The sequence below is a fragment of the Scyliorhinus torazame genome, chromosome 8 (genome assembly GCF_047496885.1).
Source record: "Scyliorhinus torazame isolate Kashiwa2021f chromosome 8, sScyTor2.1, whole genome shotgun sequence".
Classification (NCBI taxonomy): Eukaryota; Metazoa; Chordata; class Chondrichthyes; order Carcharhiniformes; family Scyliorhinidae; genus Scyliorhinus; species Scyliorhinus torazame.
In genome coordinates, this window is record NC_092714.1 from 173,659,814 (window position 1) to 173,687,031 (window position 27,218).

General features: G+C 48.8%; 1 protein-coding gene across 1 annotated transcript in view; it reads right to left on the bottom strand.

Moving 5' to 3' along the window:
• Window positions 1-27,218, bottom strand: part of LOC140428894 (transcriptional repressor CTCF-like) — a 98,428-nt gene that overhangs the window by 19,192 nt on the left and 52,018 nt on the right. Inside the window, exons 6-8 of the mRNA XM_072515541.1 lie at window positions 26,205-26,354; window positions 9,048-9,208; window positions 7,255-7,437 (exon numbers count right to left, since the gene is read on the bottom strand). Coding sequence (XP_072371642.1) covers window positions 7,255-7,437; window positions 9,048-9,208; window positions 26,205-26,354 — 494 coding nt within the window. The remainder of the gene's footprint in view (window positions 1-7,254; window positions 7,438-9,047; window positions 9,209-26,204; window positions 26,355-27,218) is intronic.

Sequence of the window (27,218 nt, forward strand, 5' to 3'; positions counted from 1 at the left end):
CAAATTGAGGGTCTGTTGTGGGGGGATGTTTACTGTGTATATGGTGTTTATTACGTTTAGGGAATGTTGAAGCAACATTGTTGGCAGACCCCCATGAAGGAAGAGGGGGAGTGGAGGCCCGGGGATGGGCAATTGGGGTAAGACCGCAAAAGGAGCTGCGCCAGAGGGGGCGGGGCCGGCTCAGGAAAGCGCGGGCTTTTTCCCGCACTAGGGAAGGACGGGGGTGGGGGCTGGGCGGTGCTGGAGAGGAGCGCACACTGACTGCCATGGAGGGGGAGGGGGGATTCTCACACTGGAGGGGGTCGATGGAATGGCGGGAGAGGCCGGGGTCATCAGGAGTCAGCTGACTTACGGGAGTGTTATGGGGGAGCAAAAGAGCTAGATGGGGATCTAGCTGGGGGAGGGGGGGGGGGAGAGGGGGGTATAGGGTTGCTGCTGCATTGGCCAAAGGGGAGCTGGAAGTAGGAGAGGTGGTTGGGGCGGGGGTCCGCCGACTGGGGGACTGGGGGGTGCAGGAGGCGCGGGCACGTGGCTGGTCTAGAAAAGGAGATGGCTAGTCGGCGGGGGCGGGGGTGAGCAGCCCCCCAATCCGGCTGATAACTTGGAATGTGAGGGGTCTGAACGGGCCGGTCAAGAGGGCCCGGGTGTTCGCACACTTAAAGGGACTGAAGGCAGACATGGTTATGCTCCAGGAGACACATCTGAAGGTGGCAGATCAGGTTAGGCTGAGAAAGGGATGGGTAGGACAGGTATTCCATTCAGGGTTAGATGCAAAGAACAGAGGGGTTGCAATACTGGTGGGGAAGCGGGTGTCGTTTGAGGCAATGAATATTGTAGTAGATAATGGAGGTCGATATGTGATGGTGAGCGGTAGGTTGCAGGGGGTGTGGGTGGTACTGGTAAATGTATATGCCCCGAACTGGGATGATGCCGGATTTATGAAACGCATGCTGGGTCGGATTCCGGACCTGGAGGTAGGAAGCTTGATAATGGTCGGGGGGGGGGGGGCGGATTTCAACACGGTGCTGGACCCAGCACTGGATCGCTCTAGGTCCAGGACGGGTAAGAGGCCGGCTGCGGCCAAGGTGCTGAGGGGGTTTATGGACCAGATGGGGGGAGTGGATCCATGGGAGGCTTGTCAGGCCCCAGGCCAGGGAATTTTCATTCTTTTCCCACGTCCATAGAGCCGATACTCCCGGATAGATTTTTTTATTTTGAGTAGGGCGCTAATCCCGAAAGTGGAGGGAACGGAGTATTCGGCCATAGCCACCTCAGACCACGCCCCGCACTGGGTGGAGCTGGAGTTAGGAGAGGAGAGGGACCAGCGCCCGCTGTGGCATCCAGATGTGGGATTATTGACGGATGGGGAGGTGTGCGGGCGGGTGCGGGGGTAGATATTTGAAAGATATTTGGAGGCCAATGACAACGGGGAGGTGCAGGTGGGGGTAGTCTGGGAGGCGCTGGTCAGGGGAGAGTTAATCTCCATCAGGGCCCACAGGGAGAAGAGAGAGAGCAGGGAGAGGGAGAGGTTGGTGGGGGAGATCTTAAGGGTGGACAGGAGATATGTAGAGGCCCCCGAGGAGGGACTACTCAGGGAGGGGCGGAACCTCCAGACGGAGTTCGACCTGTTGACCACAAGGAAAGCAGAGGCACAGTGGAGGAAAGCGCAGGGGGCGATGTACGAGTATGGGGAGAAGGAGAGTTGGATGCTGGCACACCAGCTTCGTAAGAGGGAGGCAGCGAGAGATAGGTGGAGTTAGGGATAGCAGGGGGAATACGGTGCGGAGTGCGTTGAGAATAAATGAGGTATTTAGGGACTTGTATGGGGATCTGTACAGATCTGAGCCCCCAGCGGGGGAAGAGGGGATGCGACGATTTTTGTATCAGCTGAGGTTCCCGAGGGTGGAGGAGGAGGAGGTGGCTGGTTTAGGGCGCCAATTGGGCTGGAGGAGCTGGTTAAAGGATTGGGGAGCATGCAGGCGGGAAAGGCCCCGGGGCCAGATGGGTTCCCGGTCGAGTTTTACAGGAAATACGTGGACCTGCTAGGCCCGTTGTTAGTGAGGACTTTCAATAAGGCAAGAGAGGCCTTGCCCCCGACAATGTCCGGGGCGCTGATCTCTCTGATCCTGAAGCGGGACAAGGACCCACTGCAGTGTGGGTCGTATAGACCGATCTCGCTCCTCAATGTGGATGCTAAGTTGCTGGCAAAAGTGCTGGCTACGAGAATTGTGGACTGTGTCCCGGGGGTGATTCATGAGGACCAGACGGGACTTGTAAAGGGCAGGCAGCTAAACACTAATGCGCGGAGGCTCCTCAATGTGATTATGATGCCCTCGGTGGAGAGAGAAGCGGAGGTAGTGGCAGTTATGGACGCGGAGAAGGCCTTCGACCGGGTGGAGTGGGAGTATCTTTGGGAAGTGTTGCGGAGGTTTGGGTTCGGGGAGGGGTTCATCAGCTGGGTCAGATTGCTATATAGAGCCCCGGTGGCGAGTGTGGCTACGAATCGGCGGAGGTCGGAGTACTTTCGGCTGTACCGAGGGACGAGGCAGGGGTGCCCCCTGTCCCCCTTGCTGTTTGCATTGGCAATTGAGCCTCTGGCCATGGCACTAAGGGAGTCCAGGAAATGGAGGGGACTGGTCCGAGGGGGAGAGGAACATCGGGTATCGCTGTTTGCGGATGACCTGTTGCTGTATGTGGCAGATCCAGTGGAGGGGATGGCGGAGGTCATGCGGATCTTAAGGGAGTTTGGGGACTTCTCGGGGCATAAGCTTAATGTAGGGAAAAGTGAATTATTTGTGGTGCATCCAGGGGACCAGGGAAGGGGGATAGACGACCTGCCGTTGAAGAGGGCGGAAAGGAGCTTTCGGTACTTAGGGATCCAAGTGGCTGGGAGTTGGGGGGGCCCTGCACAAACTCAATTTGACGCAGTTGGTGGAGCAGATGGAGGAGGTTTCAAAAGGTGGGATGTGCTGCCACTCTCGCTAGCGGGCAGGGTGCAGTCGGTTAAAATGATGGTCCTCCCGAGGTTTCTCTTTGTGTTCCAGTGCCTTCCCATTATGATCCCAAGGCCTTTTTCAAATGGGTAGGTAGGAGTATCATGGGTTTCGTGTGGGCAAATAAGACCCCGAGGGTAAAGAGGGTGTTTCTGGAGCGTAGTAGGGACAGGGAGGGCTGGCTCTGCCAAATTTGTGCGACTATTATTGGGCAGTCAATGTGGCGATGATCTGTAAGTGGGTAATGGAGGGAGAGGAGGTGGCGTGGAAGAGTTTAGAGATGGTGTCCTGTGTGGGCATGAGCCTGAGGGCGCTGGCGAAAGCACCGCTGCCGCTCTCGCCGGCAAGGTACACCACGAGTCCGGTGGTGGCGGCGACGTTGAAGATCTGGGGGCAGTGGAGCCGACACAAGGGCGAGGTGGGAGCCTCGGTTTGGTCCCCGATTCGGGAGAACCATCGGTTCATCCCGGGAAGGATGGATGGGGGATTTCGGAGCTGGCATCGGGCAGGGATTAGGAGAACGGGGGAGCTGTTCATAGATGGGACGTTTGCGAGCCTGGGGGCGCTGGAGGAGAAGTTTGGGTTACCCCTGGGAAATGCTTTCAGGTATATGCAAGTGAGGGCGTTTGTGAGGCGGCAGGTGAGGGAATTCCCGCACAGGGGACTCAGGACGGTGATTTCGGGTGTATGGGTTGGAGAAGGCAGGGTTTCGGCAATTTACCAGGAGCTGAAAGAAGAGGAGGCGGCCTCGGTAGAGGAGTTAAAGGGCAAGTGGGAGGAGGAGCTTGGGGAGGAGATAGATTAGGGTATGTGGGCTGATGCCCTGAGTAGGGTTAATTCTTCCTCCTCTTGCGCCAGGCTCAGCCTAATACAATTCAAGGTTATTCACAGAGCGCATATGACAGGGGCGAGGTTGAGTAGGTTCTTTGGGGTGGAGGATAGATGTGGGAGGTGCTCGGGAAGCCCAACAAATCACGGCCACATGTTCTGGTCATGCCCGGCACTGGATGGGTTTTGGAGGGGTTTCGCGAGGACTATGTCCAAGGTGGTGAAAGTCCAGGTCAAGCCGAGTTGAGGGTTGGCACTATTTGGGGTAACGGACGAGCCGGGAGTGCAGGATGCGAAAGAGGCCGGTATCCTGGCCTTTGCGTCCCTAGTAGCCCGGAGGAGGATCTTGCTATTATGGAAGGACGCGAAGCCCCCCAGTGTGGAAGCCTGGATAAATGATATGGCAGGGTTCATTAAGCTGGAGAGGATAAAGTTTGCCTTACGAGGGTCTGTGCAGGGGTTCTTCAGGCGGTGGCAATCGTTCCTAGACTATCTAGCGGAGCGTTAGGAGGAGGTCAGCAGCAGCAGCAACCCAAGGGTGGGGGGGGGGAGGGAGGAGGGGGGGGGGGGGGTTCTTTCGGGGGGGGAATTCGGGTGGGTGGAGGGGGCTTCCCTACGGGTACCTTTGAATGTCATATGGGGGGGTTACTCTATATGGGGAAACCAATGTAAAAGTTTTGTATAATTTTTGACTGTTGTGTTTGCGTTTCTTTCTTTTTATTATGGGGGGAGGGGGTTTGTTAAAAATTTTGTTGGAAAATTTGAATAAACACATTTTTTTAAAAAAAGAAAAAAAATCGATTGCAACGCCCTGGCAGAATAACCAAGCCCATTGCAATATCCCTGGAAGAAGGCCCAAATCCATTGCAATGTCTCAGGAAGAAGGCCCAAACCGATTGTAAAGTCCCTGATAGAAGGCGCAAACCCATCGTAAAGTCCCTGGAAGAAGGTCCAAACCCATTGCAAAGTATTTGCAAGAAGGTCCAATCCCATGGTGATGTCCCTGAAAGAACAAAGAACAATACAGCACAGGAACAGACCCTTCGGACGTCCAAGCCTGTACCAGTCATGATACCAACCTTGGCCAAAACCCTCAACACTTCCTTGTGCCGTATCCCTCTATATTCCTCCTATCCATGTATTTGTCGGGCAGCACGGGTTAGCCCTGCTTCCTCACGGCGCCGAGGTCCCAGGTTCGATCCCTTCTCTGGGTCACTGTCCGTGTGGAGTTTGCACATTCTCCCCGTGTTTGCATGGGTTTCGCCCCACAACCCAAAGATGTGCAGGGTAGGTGGATTGGCCACACTAAATTGCCCCTTAATTGGAAAAAATGAATTGGGTACCCTAAATTTTTTTTTTAATTTTAAAAATCAAAAAAATCCATGTATTTGTCAAGGTGTCTTTTGAACGCCGTTAATGTATCTGCTTCCACAACCTTCCTTGGCAACGCGTTCCAGGCACTCATCACCCTGTGTAAAAAACGTCCCTCGCACATCTCCTCTAAACTTTGCCTCACGGACCTTGGACGTATGCCCCCTGGTGACTGACCCCTCCACCCGGGGAAAGGTGCCTACCCATCCACTCTATCCATCATGCCCCTCATAATCGTGTAGACCTCTCTCAGGTCACCCCTCAACCTCCAGCTAATGAAAACAGTCTGAGTCTACTCAGCTAACACCCTCCAGTCCTGGTAACATCCTGGTAAACCTCCTCTGCACCCTCTCCAAAGCCTCCATATCCTTCTGGTAGTGAGGCGACTAATATTGTGCGCAATATTCCAAGTGCAGCCGTACAAAGGTTCTATACAACTGCAGCGTGACTTGCCAGTTTTTATAATCGATGCATCATCCTATGAAGGTAAGCATTCCATATGGTCAGATTCCATGGTGATGTCCCTGGAGGAAGGTCCAATCCCATGGTGTTGTCCCTGGAGGAAGGTCCAATCCCATGGTGACGACCCTGGAGGAAGGCCCAATCCCATGGCGATGACCCTGGAGGAAGGTCCAATCCCATGGTGATGACCCTGAAGGGAGGTTCAATCCCATGGTGATGACCCTGGAAGACTGACCGATCATCTGGCAAAGTCCCTGGAAGGATGTCCGAATCTTTGAGCTGGGTTGCTCGGTGGAGAAATCCTATCCTCTGGAAGCTGTTTTGTGGAAGCGACACATGGATGAAGTTCCACCCATCCTGTGCTGCACCTGATGCCCCAGCAATTGGTGGCTTCTATCTTCTCATCGGATGTCCATAAGCTGACAAAAGCTCTGAAGGTAAGTCCCAACTTTTGCACATGTTAGCCCAGATGTGTTCTGAACCAGCATGTCTTCCCACTGACGTCACGGAGAATCAGGTGTAGGGGGGAGATTCTGGTCAGGCCCATATTGCAAATCACGCTGGCCTCTCGTGATCCTGCTGTCATTTCACTGATTTTTGGACCTCACATCGAATTCTGCACCGCACTGCCCACCATTGATCCCGCTGACACAGGCATGGAAGAATTCCGCCCATGAGGTCAAGGTTTGATCCTTTTAGAATGCAGAGTCTCGGAATTTTACAAACAATAGTTTGTAAGAAGTCAGAAAATTAAGTGGTTTGAATTGTCTTATTATCCTATAATTATAAAATGTGTGCGTGACCAGGCAAGAGGACTAATAAAGATTTTGAAAGTATAGACAACGGCCACGGGCTGGAAAATTATTGAAGGGGCTCAAACATATGCTCATTGTCAAAATAGTCTAATATCATGGTTCGAACAAAGAACTGGATGCCTCATTGGATAATTGTAGCTTAAGGTTGATTTCCATAGAACAATATTGACCTTGCCAATGAAGCATTCTGCCCACCTTTGGAAGGGCATAAAAGGTAATTGTAAAGGTAATTTGTTGCTTAGCTAAAATAGCCTGGTCAGCTGCTAGATGACATAACTGCCAAGAGGTTGACCTCTCTGGGTGATCGTTTGTATGACTTCTTATAATGTTCTTGTGACTAGCAGGTGTATTGTTAACGGATGTAGTGTAAAAGTTACTGTATTGTACCAAGCTAGTAAAAACATCAGTGCTTTATTCAAGCTTTGAGTTTTGTCTCATTATTTCTCATGTCCGAATAGTATGGCAACCTGTCAGGGGTATGAAGTTATATCTTACAAGACCCATGGATTCAGTGTTTCTTCTCTTTCAACTATTGTGGAGCATTACAGAATGCTGCACAATAGAATTGATAATGAAGAATCACATGTTCACATGTGGGTTTATGCACTAGGCGAACCCTGACTGCCACTGAGGGTGGTACTCCTTGTTCAGTCATACTCCCATTTGAGGGGTTCGAGTAACACAGATTATTCTTTAATTGTTACTCCCGAGACCTGCGTGCACTGCAAAACGCCTGGTATGACAGGCCCTGCACACTATAACAAAGGCAAAACACAAGCAGGTACCTTGCGAGTGAAGCTCTTACAACACCGGGAGCAAACGTATGCCTCTGGGATGAAACTGGGATTGTGGTGCTTCTTGAAATGAAAATCCAGCAGCTGCTTCTGTCTGAACCGCTTATCGCATTGGGGGCAGCTGAATGGCTTTTCCCCGGTGTGGATACGCTTATGCATTATCATGTGACGTTTCTGTGCATAAAACAGGAACAGTGATTGCTAGCAACAGACTGATACTAAATCAAATTGGTTGTTTTTAACTCTTTGCAGGCATTTCATCAGGCCCAGCGGTGGTTTCATTGAAATTAAGAAGAAACATTTTAGATGCAACTATTTCCATTGGAGTAAAAAGGCTAGGAAAGCGGTTTTTAAAAATTGCTGATTGGTTTTGACAGGGCGAATAGGTTCAGGAGTCAGTGACAATTCATCAATCGCAGAGAGGAGATAAGGGGCTGGATTCTCCAGTCACCCACATCGCATTCGGCGATGGGCCGGAGAATCCAAATTCCCGACAGAATTGGGGGCGGCGCCGCTTCCGCGATGCTCCGTCCCCTCCAAAGCACGCCACGTATCCACGGCCTCAGGCCGTTGCCTGAGGCCCACCCCCCAATGCTCCGCCCCCGACTGGCCGGGTTCCTGACGGCGTGGGTCTCTCATGGTCTCACCTGTCGGGAACTCGGCGTGGTGGCTGCGGACTCAGTCCAGCGCCGCTAGTTGGGGGAGGGCCAATCTGCAGGAAGAGGGGGACTTCATCAGGGGCTGGGGGCACTGTGGTTGAGGTCCGGGGCGCACGAGCCAGTCGAAGGGGGGGTGGAACTATTCCACAGGCCGTGTCCGACATGAAGCACAGCGTGGCCGCTGCAGGCCGCCGCCGTGCGCATGCTCGGCCATGGACCCGGCAATTCTCCAGGCCATATCGACAGCTAGAGCCGGGTGCTCTATACTGCCTCCCTGCTAGCCCCCAGCAAAACGGGAAATCGGCAGCCGTTTTGTGCCAGTTTTCGTGGGGCGATCTCACGCCGGCGTGGGGACATAGTCTCAAAATCGGAGAATCCAGCCCAAGAGCTTTCTTTATGCAAAAGTTGTTGGAGCTCCATAGGGGGTAGCTGAGGCTGAAACCACTACATCATTTAAGAAGACGATGAATCAATGGTGGTCCAATGAAGAGCCGGCATACACATGATGAACTGATACCTCCTGCTTTGTAAACGTTTAAGGTTCTTGAACTGGGAATATTTGACATGGCCTGCAGATGGGGCTCAATGATCATTTTTGGTAATTTAAAAAAATCAAATTAAGGCATAGGCTTAAATTGAGAAGAGGAAGTGTGAAAATAGAGTGTAAAACCACCAGTGTGAACAGAAACAGTAGCATAATCAAATAGGTGTGCACATTACAAATCTTGATCAAGGCTCCAGAAGCAGAAAACCCAGTCTGCGACTCTTGCTTAGTATTTCTGAATTCAAAGGTCAAAAGATCCAATGTAAATTACAAACTTCACCATGATTTTTACCATCCAGTGGACATCTGGCAGAGGTGGCTGTCAACTGAAAATCGAATTGGACTTGGTTGTGAAACCCCTGCAGTCTGACAACACACATGGTAGCCTTCCCCAAAAAAGGTTCCAGTTTATTTTCTGGCTAAACCTGCAGCATTCTGAATTGATAATACTGACCGTCACTCCATGGTATCAGCAGCCGAGTATTCAGAAATCGGTTTGAGATCGTGAAATTATTTTATTCTCTTAAACATTACATATAAATCTGGAGTAAACTGTACCTTCAAACTCTTCTGCAGTATACCTGTTTACATGCATAATCACACTGGTCACACTTGAAGCGTTTCTCATGCCTGTGGGTCTTTTGGTGCTGGATAAGTGCATAACGCTCATGGAATGTAGCCTCACAGTAGCGGCATTTCATGCTCGAGCTTGTGTAGGAATGCTGCTTTCGAAGATGGACGCCTAAAGGTTGCAGATACAAGTGACATTTTTTAAAAGAAGTTTAGAAACAGTCAGTTTTCAGTTGCATGTTTATCGTTCTTGGAAATATTAAAAAGATATTGGAATAGATTGTGAACATAGAAACATAAGAACTGGGAATATTAGTAGCCCACTTGGCCCCTCGAGGCTGCTCCGACATTTGTACTATCATGGTTAATCTGATTGCGATCAAAATCCACTCACCTGCCTGCCTCACATAGTTCTCAACCTGATAGATCAAACACCTGCTTAATTTATTCTTAAATATATTCAATGACGCAGCCACCACTGAACTCAGGAATAGAGAATTAAAAAGATTACAACCATTTGAGAGAGAAGACATTCTTCATCTCTATCCTAAATGGGAGACGTCTTGGGCTGGAGTCTCCTTCGGCAGGATCCTCCGTTTCTCCGGCAACGCACTCACACCCATGTATTTCCCGACGGCGTAGGGGTGCCCCCAATGGGAAACCCCATTAGCCGGCTGCCAGGACGGAGAATCCCACTGCCGGCGGGGACACAGCGCACCAGAAAATGGGTGTGGCGGGATTGAGAATCCCACCCCTTATTTTTAAACTGCTCCCCAATTCTAGATTCCCCCACGAGGGTTAACATCCTCTCAGGATCTACCCTTCAGAATCTTATGTGGTTCAAAAAATCACTCTCATTCTCTTAAACTCTAATGAGAGATGACCTTATTGAAACATGTACTTTTGCTGCGCTCCTGTGAAATGTGTGATAGCCAGTCAGCAGACCATTCTACACCTCTCACCATTTTTATATCCATTGACTTCAATCAGGAGAGATGTAAAGCAGCCTTCCAATTCACTATCACACCAAGTCACTCACAATTATCCTTTCTGTCTTTTCTATATTCTTTAATATCGGTAAAAAAATAATCATTTCATTTTATTTAAGTGAGTCCCGAGGCTCTGTGCCGAGGGCCCACGATAATCGAGAATCTTCAAAAGTCTACTCTGCACCAGCAACAATGCATTATAAGCTTTCATATCTGCATGTAGTTATCCCAGAATCAATTAAACCCATCTTTATTCCAACTCTTATGTGGTTGGAACGTACACAAAGAATTTGTTATCGCCTTCACAGGGCAATTGTAATGATGCTCTTTAAATATCATCATACATATGGTAGTGCAAACTGCAGGATCATTTTTGCTACGTGTTTATCTGCCAAAGTCATTCAAGTGTAGGAACTGGAATTACTCTCCTACCCTAACGCTATTTTCAGGGTAATTGCGCCATTATCAAGTGACAGCAGCAAGTTTAATAAATTGTGCTATACCAAGGTTCTGAACAGTCTGGTTTAACCTCAGACAATTGCCAGGTAGTGACGAAGTCAATGCCTGCAAACGCTGTTCGCCCAGCTCGTCGCCAGTTTTGACCTGGTGGATTCAAGATTGAGTTCTGCAGGCCTTGGAAGTTCAACCAAAATGTAGGGAATGTAATTCCGGTATTTTACGTTTTAATGAGCATTCATGGGCTATAAATTAATGAAAAGGTGATTCCCAACATAGATCAGTGGGGAACCTGACCCACCTTTAATCCGCCATCAGTCAAGAGAACAAAATTCCAAACTAATTTCCCGCTGGTGGGAACCACACCAAATGTAGTGCCTCCACCCATGATTCCTGCCGCTCTTGGGGACAGAAAATACCTCCCATTGTCTTTGATCCCCACCACAAAATATCTGGTCCCCACCTGAAAGGGGGACTCGTCAACCGCGTGCATCGTGGCCTTGGCGATGTCTGCCTTGATGCGGTTGAAGGCCTGGCGGGCCTCAGCCGTCAGGGGAAAAACTGTGGACTTGTCTGCATAATTAGGGACCCACTGGGCATAGTAGGAGAAAAACCCCAGGCATCGTTTCAGGGCCTTGGGGCAGTGGGAGTTCCATGAGGGGGCGCATGCGGTTGGGGTTGGTCCCTAGAACTCCATTTTCCACAACATAGCTGTGATGAATGGGTAGTGTGCCTTTAAGATCATGCATGTAATGTCCCTTTAAGACTGGGTTTGGAACCCTGGGGGACTCCGCCTCCGGATCCACCTCCCAGTGGCCGGATATAAGGTGACGTCCTGTGGGCGGCGCTCACTGAGTACTCATCTCTCAAGCTGGCGAAGATCTCTGTTTATTAAAGCCTTTGTTTTACGAGTACACTCTCTCGTGTCATGGTTGAGGGTATTTCAATTTAATAAATCTGGGGCAGCACGGTAGCCTTGTGGATAGCACAATTGCTTCACAGCTCCAGGGTCCCAGGTTCGATTCCGGCTTGGGTCACTGTCTGTGTGGAGTCTGCACATCCTCCCCGTGTGTGCGTGGGTTTCCTCCGGGTGCTCCGGTTTCCTCCCACAGTCCAAAGATGTGCAGGTTAGGTGGATTGGCCATGATAAATTGCCCTTAGTGTCCAGAATTGCCCTTAGTGTTGGGTGGGGTTACTGGGTTATGGGAATGGGGTGGCAGTGTTGACCTTGGGTAGGGTGCTCATTCTAAGAGCTGGTGCAGACTCGATGGGCCGAATGGCCTCCTTCTGCACTGTAAATTCTATGATAAAGAGATTACGATAGGATGGATAGCAGTCTCAAGCTCGGCCTGGACGCACGTATGCCGGAAGTCAAAGAAATTTTTGAACACTGGCTTTGGTGTTTTGAGGCGTACCTGGACTCCTCGGCAGTCCCCTTGCAAGCTGCGCCTACTCCACGCCCGGGTGAGCCACAGAATCTCCAACCTGATCGAGAAGGCGGCCGACTCCAGCCCGGCGATCGAGATTCTGAGGAAGCGTTTCGTAAAACCCATCAATGATGTACATGCACGGCATCTGCTCTCTACTGGCCGGCGGTGCTCAGGAGAATCGCTAGACGAATACTTGGAAAAGCTCACCATGCTCACTAGAAACTGTAACCATCAAGATGTGACAGCGGAGGTCCACATGAACCAACACATCCGTGACGCCTATGTGTCTGGAATCCGATCGAACAAAATACGCAGCGACTCCTAGAAAACGGGGCGAAAAATCTGCAGGAAACGGTAACGCTCACCACTTCTCTGGAGGTGGCCTACCAGAACCTCGGCACGTATCCTGCGGACCCTGCGAGCCCCTCTCGGCCTTCCCCAGACTCGGCCACGCCACGGGCCTGCGCTGCGCGGCGACCCGCCCAGACCCGGGGCACACCATGCTTTTTCTATGGGCAGGGCCAGCATCCACGACAGCCCTGCCCAGCCCATTCCGAAGTTCTGTTTATTAAAGCCTTCATTTTACGAGTACACTTGTGTCATGATTGAAAATGAAAATTGAATGAAATGAATGAAAATCGCTTATTGTCACAAGTAGGCTTCAATGAAGTTACTGTGAAAAGCCCCTAGTCGCCACAGTCCAGCGATTTAGCCCAGTGTGCTAAACCAGCCCCTCATTGAAGACGTTCATGTCCGCCGCACCACCGCCCGAGCTGAGAAGGTCGACAAGGACGATCAAGCCTCCAAAGAGAATGGGCATGTAATCCCACTTCACCCCCAACGGACACTGTGTTTTTCTTAATGTAATGTCCCTTTAAGACCGGGTTTGGAACCCTGGGGAACTCCGCCTCCGGATGAGGGTATATTAATAGCCAAGGATGGCTTAGCGGTTGGTGCGGAACACGCATTTCTCCTTATTGTAGGTGAGATTAAGGAGTTTGGCGGTCTGGAGGAATTTTTGGAGGTTTGCGTCGTGGTCCTGCTGATCATGGCCGCAGATGGTGACGTTATCTAGGTACAGGAAGGTGGCCCGCAGTCCGTACCGGTCAACCATTCGGTCCATCTCTCGCTGGAAGACTGAGACTCCATTAGTGACGCCAAAGGGAACCATAAGGAAGTGATAAAGGCGGCCATTTGCTTAGAACGCAGTGTATTGGCCGTCCTCCGGGCAGATGGGGAGCTGGTGGTAGACGGACTTCAGGTCCACTGTGGAAAAAACTCGACACTGCGCAATCTGATTGACCATGTCAGGTATGCGTGGAAGGGGGTATGCGTCGAGCTGCGTGTACCGATTGATGGTCTGACTGTAGTCAATGACCATCCTGTGCTTCTCCCCAGTCTTTACTACTACCACTTGAGCTTTCCAGAGGCTGTTGCTGGCCTCAATGACCCCTTCGCGCAGAAACCGTTGGACCACGAAAGGTCTGGTCCTGGGCATTGTACTGTCTGCTCCTGATGGCGACGGGTTTGCAATCCGGGGTGAGGTTCGCAATCAGGGAAAGTGGATCGACCTAAAGGGTCGTGAGGCCGCATACGGTGAGGGGGGGTAGGGGTCTGCCGAATTTTAAGGTTAAGCTTTGGAGGTGGCACTGGAAGTCCAGGCCGAGTAACAGGGCAGCGCAGAGGTGGGGGATGACGTAGAGCCGGAAGTTGCTAAACTCTACGCCTTGGACGGTGAGGGTCGCGATGCAGTACCCCCGGATTTCCACGGAATGGGATCCAGTGGCCAGGGAGATTTTCTGGGTGACTGGGTGTACCGGGAGGGAGCAGCACCTTACCGTAGTGGGGTGGATGAAGCTCTCTGTGCTCCCGGAGTCAAAAAGGCAGGTCGTCTCGTGCCCATCGATTTTCACCGTCGTCGTCGCGGTCACAAGGTTGCGGGGCCGGGACTGGTCTAGGATGATAGAGGCGAGTTGCGTAAGATGCTGGGAGGTCCCGGGCTGGTCAGCGGTGGCGGATGTAGCGGCAGGTGATGAACGGCCAGACGAGCAGGGGTCCTGAGGCACCGTCCAAAATGGCGCCGAAGATGGCGGCGCTCATGGCGGGCAGCATCAAAGATGGCGGCACCCACGGGCCGCACGTGGCTTGAGGAGAGGAAAATGGCGGGGCCCCTGGGTCTCACGTGGGGTGTAGGAACGCCGAGCCTGGAAACAGCGGCGACCGACCGTTCCTGGCAAACAGAAACAAAGTGTCCCTTCTTCCCACAGCCGCTGCAGGTCGCACCCCGCGCTGGGCAGCGCTGCCTGGGGTGTTTGTGCTGCCCGCAAAAATAGCACTTGAGCCCCCCCCCCAGAGTTGGCTGGCTGCCGCGCGGCGCAGGCTTGCGGTGAGCTTGAGTCGGCAGCTGGTGGGACCCACGATGCCCACGAGGGTGCCGCGCGGTCAGGGGCGGAGGGTTGAACGTTACAGGAGGCCACTTCTAACGAGTTAGCGAGCTGCCTAGTACCCGCAAGATCAAGCGTACCCCCTTCCAGTAGCCGCTGGCGGACGTACGCAGACTTCATGCCCATAACGAAAGCATCTCAAATTAAAAGTTCAGTGTGCTGGACTGCCGAAACTGCTTGGCAGTCACAGTTCCCCCCCAGGATGTGCAGGGAATGCCAGAAATCGTCCAGAGACTCACTGGGGAGTTGCTGTCTCGTGGCCAGGAGGTGCCTGGCGTATACCTGACTGACTGGTCGAACGTAATGTCCCTTCAGGAGCTCCATAGCTTCGGAGAGGTGAGCGCATCCCGGATGAGAGGAAAAATGTCAGGGGTCACCCGTGAATAGAGGACTTGGAGCTTCTAGGAGTCCGCGGGTTCCTCTGTGGATGTTTGGAGGTAGCTATCGAAGCAGGCTAGCCAGTGGTCAAAGACGGACGTAGCGTTGGCTGCTTGAGGGCTCAGCTGCAGTCGATCAGGCTTGATGCGGAGATCCATCGTTTTAAAAACTTTGCTCAATAAATTGATGCACTATCAATTACCACAAAGACGAGAGTAGTGGAATAATCAAGGCTTTATTGAGTAAAGATGTGGTCCCTCCTGTAGCTGGAACCAGAATGGCTGCAGCACCGGCGAGCACACACATTCATACGCCACCTACTGGGCGGAGACAGAAGGCAGGGATTTACCCATGTACCTCTACTCTATGGGCCATACCGTAATACATGTAATACTACTAGTGGTGACTACCACACTTGGAAAGACTGGTTGAATACTGAGAATAGATTAGTCTGTGGTTTAAGGAGCAAAGCCACTCAAAAGCCGTTGTTAACCTGACCCTAAAGAAAGCTTTGGATGTTGCTGTATCCATAGAATTAGCAGCTAAAGAAGCAACAACAGTTGAGTTCGAGGACAAAAATTCACAAAATGTCAGCTGAAACTCGAATGCAAACATAGCCTCGCACTTGCCAGAAGTGTGAAAAAAACGGGCACTCAGCAGCAGATAGCTGGTGCAAAGACATCATGTGCAGAAATTGTGGCAGAAAGGGCCACATTGCACACGCTTGTTGGAAAAAGAAACAAGCTTCAGGCAAAAGTTGCAGAAAACAAGAGCTGAATAAATAAAATGGTAAAGTGAATCAAGAAAAAGGTATCCATGTGGTACAAAATGGACGTGAGAAGGAACTTGGTACCTTTATTCAAGAAGGGAGGAAGGGATAAACCAGGAAACAGGCCAGTCAGTCTAACCTGAGTGGTGAGGGAACTATTGGAAGCAATTCTGAGAGTCAGAATTAATCTGCATTTGGAGAGGCAGGGATAATCAAGGACAGTCAGCATGGTTTTGTTAAGGGGAGGTCAGGCTGACCAACTTGATTGAATTTTTTGAAGAGGTGACCAGGTGTGTAGATGAGGGAAATGCATTTGACGTATCCACTTGGACTTCAGCAAGGCTTTTGGTAAGGTCCCACATGGGAGACTAATAGCGAAGGTAAGAGCTCATGGGATCCAAGGAAATTTGGCAAATTGCATCCAGAATTGGCTGAGTGGCAGGAAGCAGAGAGTGATGGTCCAGGGGTGTTTTTCTGACTGGAAGCTTGTCACTGGTGTAGTCCCGTAGGGATCAGTGTTGGGACCCTTGCTGTTTGTGGTTGATATAAATAATTTAGACTTGAATGTGGGAAGGTTAATCAGTCAGTTCACAGATGATACAAAAATTGGTGGGGTGGCAAATAGTGAGGAGGATAGCCTTCAATTACAGGAGGATATACACGGGCTGGTCAGATGAACTGATCAGTGGGCAATGAAATCAATCTGTTAAATGTGAGGTAATGCACTTGGGCAGGACTGTAATGCTATGGAAGCAATGCTTTGGTATATCTGCTGAGTGCTCAGCATGACCTATGAGAGGAAGAAGCTGTCATTGACAGCGTGTGCCGAAACTGACTGGGCCGTGTGTCTCCCGAATGCCAAGGCAATGCAGGACGTAGACTTGGCAGGCTTCCTTCAAATGCAGGGGCAGGAGTGTTTGTAAATAATCGAATGATGGGCCTGCTGAGCCTATCTCTGTGAGGACAGTGTGAACATGTCGAGCTGATTGTAATATCCCTTACGGGACTTACAGGGTGGGAATAATTATCTCACCCGTGGTTCTCGCTGAGTACAAACTCACTCGCTGAGGGGTGGGGGTACCCCATTTAGAATTGTATAAAAGGTCGGCCAGTAAGACACCTGCCAGAAAGAAACCTGGTCGGGGTCACCGGGAAGTGTATGTAACGTATTGTAAATAAATCAAAGTTCTTTATTTTACTCGGTGAGGACTCCCCGTGTTCTTATTAAAATGCTGGAAAAAAACTCAAGACTTACGTCCGGACATGTTGAACTTTTAAATCAGTTATGTGTTTTTAAAAATCGACACACATGCCAAAGATGACTGAGGATGTAAATCCTGAGAATATAATTCAGTCACTGACTGAATTGCTCAGTGTGGGTGGTGCAGAAACTTGAGCTCTGGCAAAAGTTATTGTGGCGCATCCGCGAAGTTGAAAACTACGTGGATATCATGTTAAGAGAGGGGGTCACATCACAACTTAACGGCCTGGAGACAGAAATGTGACCCCCCCCCGCAGGCCAGTCCAAGAGGTCTAGGCAGATAATGCAGGAGTGCCCCGAGGTCCAACTCGCCAAATGATTTTGTGTTTTGGTATCAGGGATTGAAGGTCTGCAAACATTGTACAATTATCTAAAAACGTTGTGAGTGATAGGCGATAAAATTCTAAGCCGGTTTGTCAGACTTCGGTGGTGGGCAAATTATTGGATTTAATTCTGAGAAACAGGATTAAATGTCATTCAGAAAGGCATGGGTTGATTAGGCATCGTCAGCATGGTTTTGTTTGGAAAGGGTTATGTCTTACTAATTTAATCAAAATCTTTGAGGAAATAACTAGGATTGATTTGGGTAGTGCAGTGGATGTTGTCTACATGGATTTTAGAAAGGCATTTGACAAGGTTTCATGTGGCAGACTGGTCAAAAGACAGATCCCATGGGATTCAGGGGAAAATGGCAAGTTGGATCCAAAATTGGCTCAGTGATGGATGCTCAGTGATGGGTGCTTTTGCGAGTGGAAAGCGGTTTCCAGTGATGTTCCACAGGGCTCAGTGTTAGGGCCCTTGTAGTTTATTGTATCTATTAAATGATTGGGACTTAAACGTGGGAGGCATGATTAGGACATGTGCAGATTTCACAAAAATTGGCCGTGCAGTTGATAGTGAAGAGGATAGCTGTCGACTCCAGAATAATATCAATGATTTGGGTGGAAAAGTCGTGAATGGTATTCAAACCGGAAAAGTATGAGGTAATGCTTTTGGAGAGGGCAAACAAAGCACGCAAACAGTACATCCAACAGAATACTCAATAAACAGGAAGATGCTGAGAGGGGTAGAGGAAGTGAGATCTGGAATGCATATCCACAGGTGGCAGGACACGTGGATGAAATGGTAACAAAAGCATATCGAATGCTTTCATTGGATGAGGTACTGAATACAAATGCAGGGTTGTAATGATGGAACTGTGTAAAGTGCTGGTTGGGCCACAGCTGGGATTTTATGCATTGTTCAAGTCACCACATTACAGGAAATACATAAATGCTCTGAAGAGAGTACAGAGAGATTTACAAGAATATCATCATTTCTGGCCTCAGGAGAATGCCTCATCAAGGTTACTGATTATCCTGATTTTACACACTTTTGTTGAAAATTGCAGCTATGAGGAAAGATTGGATGGGCTAGTAATGCTTTCCTTAAAGAAAAATCAGCTGGGTGTCGTCTTTATACATGTGAAAACTGGCACTTTGGGTTGGCATTTTATGGGTGTCAGGGATGAGCTTGCCTCAGTTAGGCTGGCTCTCTTGCAGCCATTTTACACGTTTCTCCATTAATTGGCTAGAGGGCCTTTTCTATCTGAGGAGGAAGTCCCACCTTCGGAGATTGGCTGTCCAATCAAAAGGCCAGCAGTTCTCTAATTCCAGTGACAAGATCACAGTTTGTATATCATTGTGAAGCAAGTGGAGGATAGTGACAAACCTTTGGGGGCAGATGAAATAAGAGGAGGATGATTCATGATCCTATACGATTGTCAAAGTCCTTTGTGAGATCAAAGAAGTCCATGCACAAGGGTTGATGTTATTCCCTGCATTTCTCCTGTAATTGCCACGCAATGAAGTTTATGTCTGTTATGCCCCTTCGTGATGAAATCCACATTGGGACTCTGGGAGGAGCTCTTTAGCCACAGGGAAAAGGGGATTAAGGAGGATTCTGGCGATGACATTCCCTGTGGTCAACAGCAGGGAAATCCCTCTGTGGTTAGTGCAGTCGGACTTGTCACCTTTCTTGAAGATGGTCACGATTATGGCATCTGAGATCTCCTAGCATGTTCTCCTCCTTCCAGATAAGGGAAATGAGGTAATGGGCAAGATTCTCCCTCTCGCCAGACCCGTTCTTTGACGCAGCAGGCCCCTGCCAGCAGCGGGATACTCCGTCCCAGCAGCCGGCCAATGGGGATTCCCATTGTGGCCACCCACACACCATCAGGAAATCTACGGGGGTGAGTGTGCTGCCGGCGAAGCAGAGGATCCCGCCGACAGAGAATCCCACCCAATGTATTCACACCAATCGTGCTTCTCCGCTATGTTTTAGTGCTTTGGCTGGAATTCCGCATGTTCCAGATATCTTGTTGTTCTTTAGCTGTTGAATTGACCTTTTTACCTTGTGGCAGGTTGGGCTTGTGCTGAGATCGTGCGGGTAGCTACAGGATGGAGCTGAGGACATTTGCGTTCAAGACAGAGTCTCTGTTAAGAAGGTCTTAAAAGTGCTCCTTCCAGCAGGTGCTGACTGACTCTCTGTTCTCCAAGAGTACCTCTTCGCTCTGGGCCAGTAGTGGGGTGGACCCTGGGTGCTTTGGCCTTAGGTGGTCTTGACTATGCCGAAGAAACCTGACTGCTGGACTTTCCGGTACGCCCACAATCTCATCAAGGCCAGGGGGGCAGGGGAGTGGGGAAACCTAAGGGGTGTGGGAGGGAGGCCTCTATGAGCACAGTGTAACTGCAAAGTAAGTGCAACCCCTCCCCCTGACCGCCACCATTGGACCAGTGAAACCTGCCAAATAGCTAACTTGGCAAGTGCAAAGCCAAGCAGTGGCAGCAGGTTGCCCTTAAGTGATGAATAATTGGTTACTTAATAGCCTCATTGGCCCAAGGACAGGCTCCTGACCCCTGCCCTGTTATCTCTAAAACTGCAGCAGAGATGAGAGTGGATAGGACAAGTAGCCCCTAGCCAGGCCATACCCCATCCATCAACCCACCCCCAGGGGGTCATAAAATCTAACTCTAGGTTATCAGGTGATGTTGTCGATGAACAGTATGTAGATGAGAAATAGGAGGGGTCAATGATATGTCCCTGGAGGACATCAGAGAAAAAGATGTGGGAGCGAGAAGAGAACCCATTGCAGGTGTGACTCTGGCTAAGGGTAAGATGGGTAAGAATTTAAAAAGATGGCCTTCACACCTAACTGCACAACAGCTGAGAGATTTTGGAGGAGGCTGGTATGGTCAATCATGATAAAGATCGCGTATTAGTCTAAAAAGACGAGGAAGCAAAGTTTCCTACAGTCTTGACACATGGATGCATTTATGGTTTTGATAAGGGCTGCTTATCAGCGCTGTGGCAGGGACAAAGGCCTGACTGGAATGATTCAAACCAAAGGCAGATTTACAATGAAAAACACCATGCCTAGGCACAGGGCACAAATCAATGCCCCCCCCCACGAGTTGGGCCGGTGCACTGGGTAGGCAATTGGAGGTTGATTACTCTGCATTTGTTGATAATAAGAATCTTTATTGTCACAAGTAGGCTTACATTAACACTGCAATGAAGTTACTGTGAAACGCCCCTAGTCGCCACATTCTGGCACCTGTTCGGGTACACAGAGGGAGAATTCAGAATGTCCAAATGGCCTAATAGCATGTCTTTCGGGAAGAAACCGGAGCACCCAGAGGAAACCCATGCAGACACGGGGAGAATGTGCAGACTCCACACAGTGACCCAAGCCGAGAATTGAACCTGGGACCTTGGTGCTGTGAAGCAACAGTGCTAACCACTGTGATACCGTGCCGCCCAAAGGCTCATTTGTATTTGTTGAGCCTGTCAGCAGCAAATGCAGAGCAAAATCATACTCTGATTGGTGAGTCTGAAAGAGCGGGAAAACTGGTAACTAATGAGGCGTGCGCATGCACACCAACTACGACGAGAGGCAAGGGAAAGGTTGTTAAAGTTTGAGAATCAAGCCATGAGGAGCGAAACAAGTTTGTGCCGATGCGCCGGGACTAGTGGATCCAAGACAGCAACAGGTGCACAAGGTGTGATGCCCGGAATAAAGTTATGAGGAGCCAACGAGCAGACTAAGTCCAGCAACAGGGGGTCAACGACTCCCCGAGGCAAGGCGGCCACGACGAATGGGGAAGGCTGCCTGGAAAACCCCAGGCAAGCGAGATGAGTGAGATTGAGAGAATGAGAGTGTAAGGTGTGGGGAGAGGATGGGGGAAGAGTGAGAGGGGAGGAGAGTGTGTGAGGGGTTTGGGTTGCAGACATGCAGGTAGGAAGAATGTGTGAGGGCTGCGTTGCATTATGGAAGGGGGGAAGGTTTGTGATGAGGATGGTGTCTGCGAGGAGGGAGAGTTTGTGAGGGGAATGGGAAGGAGAGTAGAATATTCTTTGAAATCCATGATCAGAATCACAGCTTCATAGTTATGAGTCCAATTTTTTCAGAGCTTTACCTGAGAAAAACGTGGGTTTGACTGCAAAAGAAGCCTGCTCCATCAGACACTTTATTAACTGCCTAAAATCAAGATGTTTCTTCAGCAATATGAAGCGACATTATCAATCTGGCAGTCAAAAACACAGAAAATTGAAGGCGAAGCAAGAGGATGAAGCTAAGCAAAAAGACGGTTCGTCATTTTACTTTAAAAAATTTGAAGTGTTGAACAGTCACAAACTGCACATTCATCCTCACCAAAAGTATGGGTGAATTATCTTAAGACTTAGACGTGCCGATTTCCAAAGAAACCATATCGCCTGAAAACGTTTAACAAGTGGACTCTGAAATGACAATGGAACTAATGATATTGCTGATTCTTTTGTTGAAGTGAGGGAAGAAGCCTACCCTGAAGACATTGCCTCATGGCCAAAAATCTGTTTCACTGCGTATGATAGAGTAATTTGTACTGAATAAGCCAGAGAACATGGGTAATATGGAAGATTTGAGAAAAGGGTTTGAGGTTGGAGGCTGAAAGCTGGTTAGAAATCTTCATAAGTCCCATTTCCTGAGGGTTTATTTTTTTGGAAACCTCTAAAGCAGTCTTCTGTAGTGTTTGCAAATTATCCCATTGAAGGGAAACAATCGTTCGGCGATGGCTACGCTAACTAGAGAAAGGTTGGAAGAGATATTGCTGATCATGAGAACATGCAGACCTCTGCACAGACAGTGACCCAAGCTGGGAATCAAACTCAGATTTTACCTACGATGATGTAATTGATGATTCTGTATAGAAAAAGTGTTGAGAAAAAGTTATCTAAATTGCCAGGCCAACCAGGGATGAAGCAAGAAAATCTTAAAAATCTGCCTGTCTTCCATATTCTCTTGTTTAAATTCTGTTTTTCCAAATGGAACATTGCTGGTCTGGTATATTGACTGCAGCTGGTCACATGCTGATAGTTCTAACCACCATCGCTGTCAAGACTGGCCAGACAAAGTCACCTGACACTGGACTTGGACTCACTGGGCACACAACTCACATGAATTTAAGGCAATAATTTTGTTGATTCTATGAGAGGAAGTAAACTTTTATTTTTGAAACTGAATGAGGCTGTGAAATATACTGAATGGCATTGTATGCATCGTGTTGATTGGAGTATTTGCTCCTTCACTGGACTGACTCATTCTGTCCTGCACTGGCCTGTGCTGCAGTGATGCCATCAACTGATTTTTTTTTCCCCCATCTCGTTGCTCATCAGCAAGTTCTATATTTGCTCACCTCAAGACTCACATCACAATATTGACCATATTTACCGTTATTCTAACAAGAGCTAAGTTTGGATTTCAAGTTAAAACGCAGTGATCAGTTTGTGCATTTTTGTGGCTTCCAACTTTGCGTTCTGTAGGGTTAGGTGGAATTGCGGTGGGTGGGGGGGGGGGGGGGGGTGGGGGGTTGTGGTCAGGGGGGGGGCACAAATGAAGATGAGTGCGGGACCCCACGAACTGTAAAACTGCCTCTGATTCAAACACAGATTTCCAGGAATATCAGGCACAGATTTGGAAGGCAACAGCATGTTCACGGACTTTATATGGAGAAGTAGCTTGCAGGAACAAAGGGACCAAAGTTGGCTTTCTGGAAAGGGGATAACAGCATGGTAGCACAGTGGATAGCACTGTTACTTCACAGTGCCAGGGACCCGGGTATGATTCCCAGCTTGGGTCATTGTCTGTGTGGAGTCTGCATGTTCTCCCCGCGTCCGTTTGAGTTTCCTACGGGTGCTCCGGTTTCCTCCCACAAGTCCCGAAAGACGTGCTTGTTAGGTGAATTGAACATTCTGAATTCTCTCTCAGTGCCAACAGGTGCCGGAGTGTGGCGCCTAGGGGATCTTCACAGTAACTTCATTACAGTGTTAATGTAAGCCTATTAGTGACACTAATAAAGATTACTATTATTATAGCTGATGACAGTGAGCTAAAGAGGAGGGACACAGAATCTGAGGAAAGAGAACCATTAATACCAGTTAACATAGGGGACAGGAAGGGACGCTGGATGATCATCAGTATAATGGGAATTGATCGAGGGATCAGAAAACAGGCCTCATGGACACCGTGAGAGAGTGCACGAGGGGAGATGGAGAAAGACGCGAGGTCAGGACTGGGGTAGGGGGCCACTTCAGGAGATATTTGGCTCAGTGGGCTAGGAGAAAGAAAGTGCAGAGGCAACTGATCGGATAGCCTCCATTTTATTGATAAGTCCATAAACTCCTTGTATTTTTTGGAGGTGAGGTTGGAGGGAAAACAGTTCAAGAAGACAGTAGTGTGAAGTCAGTGGTATCTTTGTATTCCAGGATGATACTGAAATCATGAGCAGTTTTGGCAGGCCAGCAGGATTTGATAATAGGAACAGCAGACCTTGAGCTTGTCCCAACATTCAATGAGAACATGGTTGATCTGTGGCCTAACTCCATATACCTGCCTTTGGCCCATATCCGTTAGTATCTTTGCTTAGCAAAAACCTCAGATTTAAAATTAACAACTGTTCTAGCTTCAACTGCTGTTTGTAGGAGAGAGTTCCAAACCTCTATACTACCCTTTGTGTGTGGAAGTGCTTTCCAACATCTCTCCTGAGTTTATCTTTATCTACTCTGTCTTTTCCTGTTAATATCTTGAAGACTTTGATCAGATCACCCCTTAACCTTCTAAATTCTTGAGAAAACAGGCTTAATTTGTGTAATCTCTCCTTGTAACTTAATCCCTGTAGTCCAGGTATCATTTTTGTAAACCTGTGTTGCACTCCCTCTAAGGCCAAAATACCTTCCCTAAGGTGTGGTGCCCAGAACTGTTCACAGTGACTCCAAGTGGGGCCTAACCAGGGTATTGTATAGCTGCAGCATAACGCCTGTGTCTTTATAATCCAATTCTCTAGATATAACATTTGCCTTTTTGATTATTTTCTGCACTTGCTCATGGCATTTTAAGGATCAATGCACCTGAACCCCCAAATCTCTTTAGACATCTACTGTACTTAACCTCTTTCCATATAAAGTATTCTGCTCAATCCTTTTTTGGTCCAAAATGGATGACCTCATACTTGCTTACATTGAATTCCACCTGCCACAATTTTGCCCATTCACCTATGCTGTCAATATCTCCTTGCAATATTATTCTATCATCTAGACTGTACAATGCCACCTAACTTTGTATCATCAGCAAATTTGGATACATGGCTTTTTATGCCTTAATCGAAGTCATTAATGAGAATAATTGAGGTCCCAACACAAATCCCTGTGGTACACCGCTAGTCAAATCCTACCAATTACGAATGAACAAAACGAAAATAGCTTATTGTTACAAGTAGGTTTCAAATGAAGTTACTGTGCAAAGCCCCTAGTCGCCACATTCCGGCGCCTGTTCGGGAGGCTGGTACGGGAATTGAACCGTGCTGCTGGCCTGCCTTGGTCTGCTTTAAAAGCCAGCAATTTAGCCAAGTGTGCTAAACCAGTGCTTACCCAATATCCCCACTCTCTGTCACCCGCCACTCAACCAATTTCCTAACCATGTCAATAATTTGCCCTCAACTCTGTGGGTTTCCACCTTAGTTAACAGTCTCCTATGTGGGACTTTATCAAATGCCTTCTGGAAGTCCATATAAATAACATCCATAGACATTCCCCTGTCCAATACCTTAGACCTCTTTAAAAAATTAAATAAAATTAGACAAGCATGACCTTCCCTTGACAAACCCATGCTGGCTCTCCCTGATCGGCCAAACCTTTTCGAGGTGTTCAGTTACCCCACCCACTCCTGGTTATATGCTCCAGCAATTTCCCTAACATATATGTGAGGCCAACCGGTCTGTATTTTCCTGGTTTCCCCCTTCTTAAAAAGTGAAGTCACAAGTGCAATTTTTCAATTCCGAGGGACTACTCCTGACTCTCGGGAACTCTGAAAAATTAGTTGGGGCATCTACAATGTGCTCCCTTACTTCCATTAACACGCATTGTGATCCGGACAGATCTGAAAATGAATGGCTAAATCAGTTGTCCGCCATGGACATTTAAGTTTGCATCATTTGGACTAAGGGAGTGGGCAGGAGGACTTTACCTGGAGAAAGGATCAGGGTGAGATGGAGTAATAGTTTTACTGAGGTCAAGGGTATTAAAGGTGAGGGTGTGATTGAACAGATTGGCAGCTTCTGGTGGCAAGGTGAATGGCAGACCACAGGCTAGAGTTGAGAACTTGATTGGTTTATATTTGGGGGAGCGGGCTTGAACATAACAATTTGGGGTTGCCATTTAAAATAAAGTAAGTGCTTGTATGTATTTGTAATATAGTATGTATGGTATGCATGTAAAGTTGTCTTTCCTCCTTTTTAATGAAGTTATCTTTCTTTCCATTGGATCATTAATAGTTGTTTAATAAAGATTGCTGTTTTCACATAGTTTGGTATTGAGTCACTCATTTCTGTTCATCCACAAACGCAAGTGAGACACCCCTACCCTTATCCCTCTCCCCCAGGGCACCTTGCAGAATCCAGCTATCCCTTGGAGGAGTTTCCCCTCTTTAAGCAGTGATTTTAATTTTTTTAAATTAACTCCAGCCTACCTTCTGCAGGCTGCAGGGCTCCTCCTTACCTTGGCCACCATTCCTGACTGGGCCATCAGCTCTCCGGGGCAGTCAGCGATCTTGAACAGGCCAGCCAGCGCAACCGTGGATTATTTATGAGCTGACGCCTGTAAAAATAATGGCCAAGTCTGCCAGCTGGCTGTGAGTTTCGTCAACAGGAATTTCCAGCCGTTGGCGGGACCTTGCCGATTTTGGCAAAATCCAGCCCATTGTGTGGGAAGGTATCAGCATATTCCAAAGTTACTGACGATTGATTATTTTACAATGGCTTACAAAAAAAGATGCTGCCAAATGGCTAGAAATATTGGAAATACATTGTTGGATCTTCTATTTCCATTGTCACTGAGCTTCCAAAACTACTTTTGTCTAGTTGACCTTACCCAAATCACTCTTTCTTGCAATGATGGCACCACAGTGAGGACAGTGGTACTTGGGCACATTGTCTGTGTGCTTCTGCCGGATGTGCATTTTCATCGTCCCACTCTGTGTGAAATTAGCCTGGCATACATGGCATTTGTAAGGCTTCTCACCTACAAAAGATCAGAAATTACAGGCCTTGCTATATAACCCATTAATTATAAACTATGGGAATGAAATGAAATGAAAATCCCTTATTGTCACAAGTAGGCTTCAAACGAAGTTACTGTGAAAAAGCCCTAGTCGCCACATTCCGGCGCCTGTTCGGGGAGGCTGCTACGGGAATTGAACCCGCGCTGCTGGCCTTGTTCTGCTATACAAGCCAGTTATTTAGCCAACTGTGCTAAACCAGCCCCAATAGAAACAAAGAACAAAGAAATGTACAGCACAGGAACAGGCCCTTCGGCCCTCCAAGCCCGTGCCGACCATGCTGCCCGACTAAACTACAATCTTCTACACTTCCTGGGTCCGTATCCCTCTATTCCCATCCTATTCATGTATTTGTCAGGATGCCCTTAAATGTCACTATCGTCCCTGCTTCCACCACCTCCTCCGGTAGCGAGTTCCAGGCACCCACTACCCTCTGCGTAAAAAACTTGCCTCGTACATCTACTCTAAACCTTGCCCCTCTCACCTTAAACCTATGCCCCCTAGTAATTGACCCCTCTACCCTGGGGAAAAGCCTCTGACTATCCACTCTGTCTATGCCCCTCATAATTTTGCATACCTCTATCAGGTCTCCCCTCAACCTCCTTCGTTCCAGTGAGAACAAACCGAGTTTATTCAACCGCTCCTCATAGCTAATGCCCTCCATACCAGGCAACATTCTGGTAAATCTCTTCTGCACCCTCGCTAAAGCCTCCACATCCTTCTGGTAGTGTGGCGACCAGAATTGAACACTATACTCCAAGTGTGGCCTAACTAAGATTCTATACAGCTGCAACATGACTTGCCAATTCTTATACTCAATGCCCCGG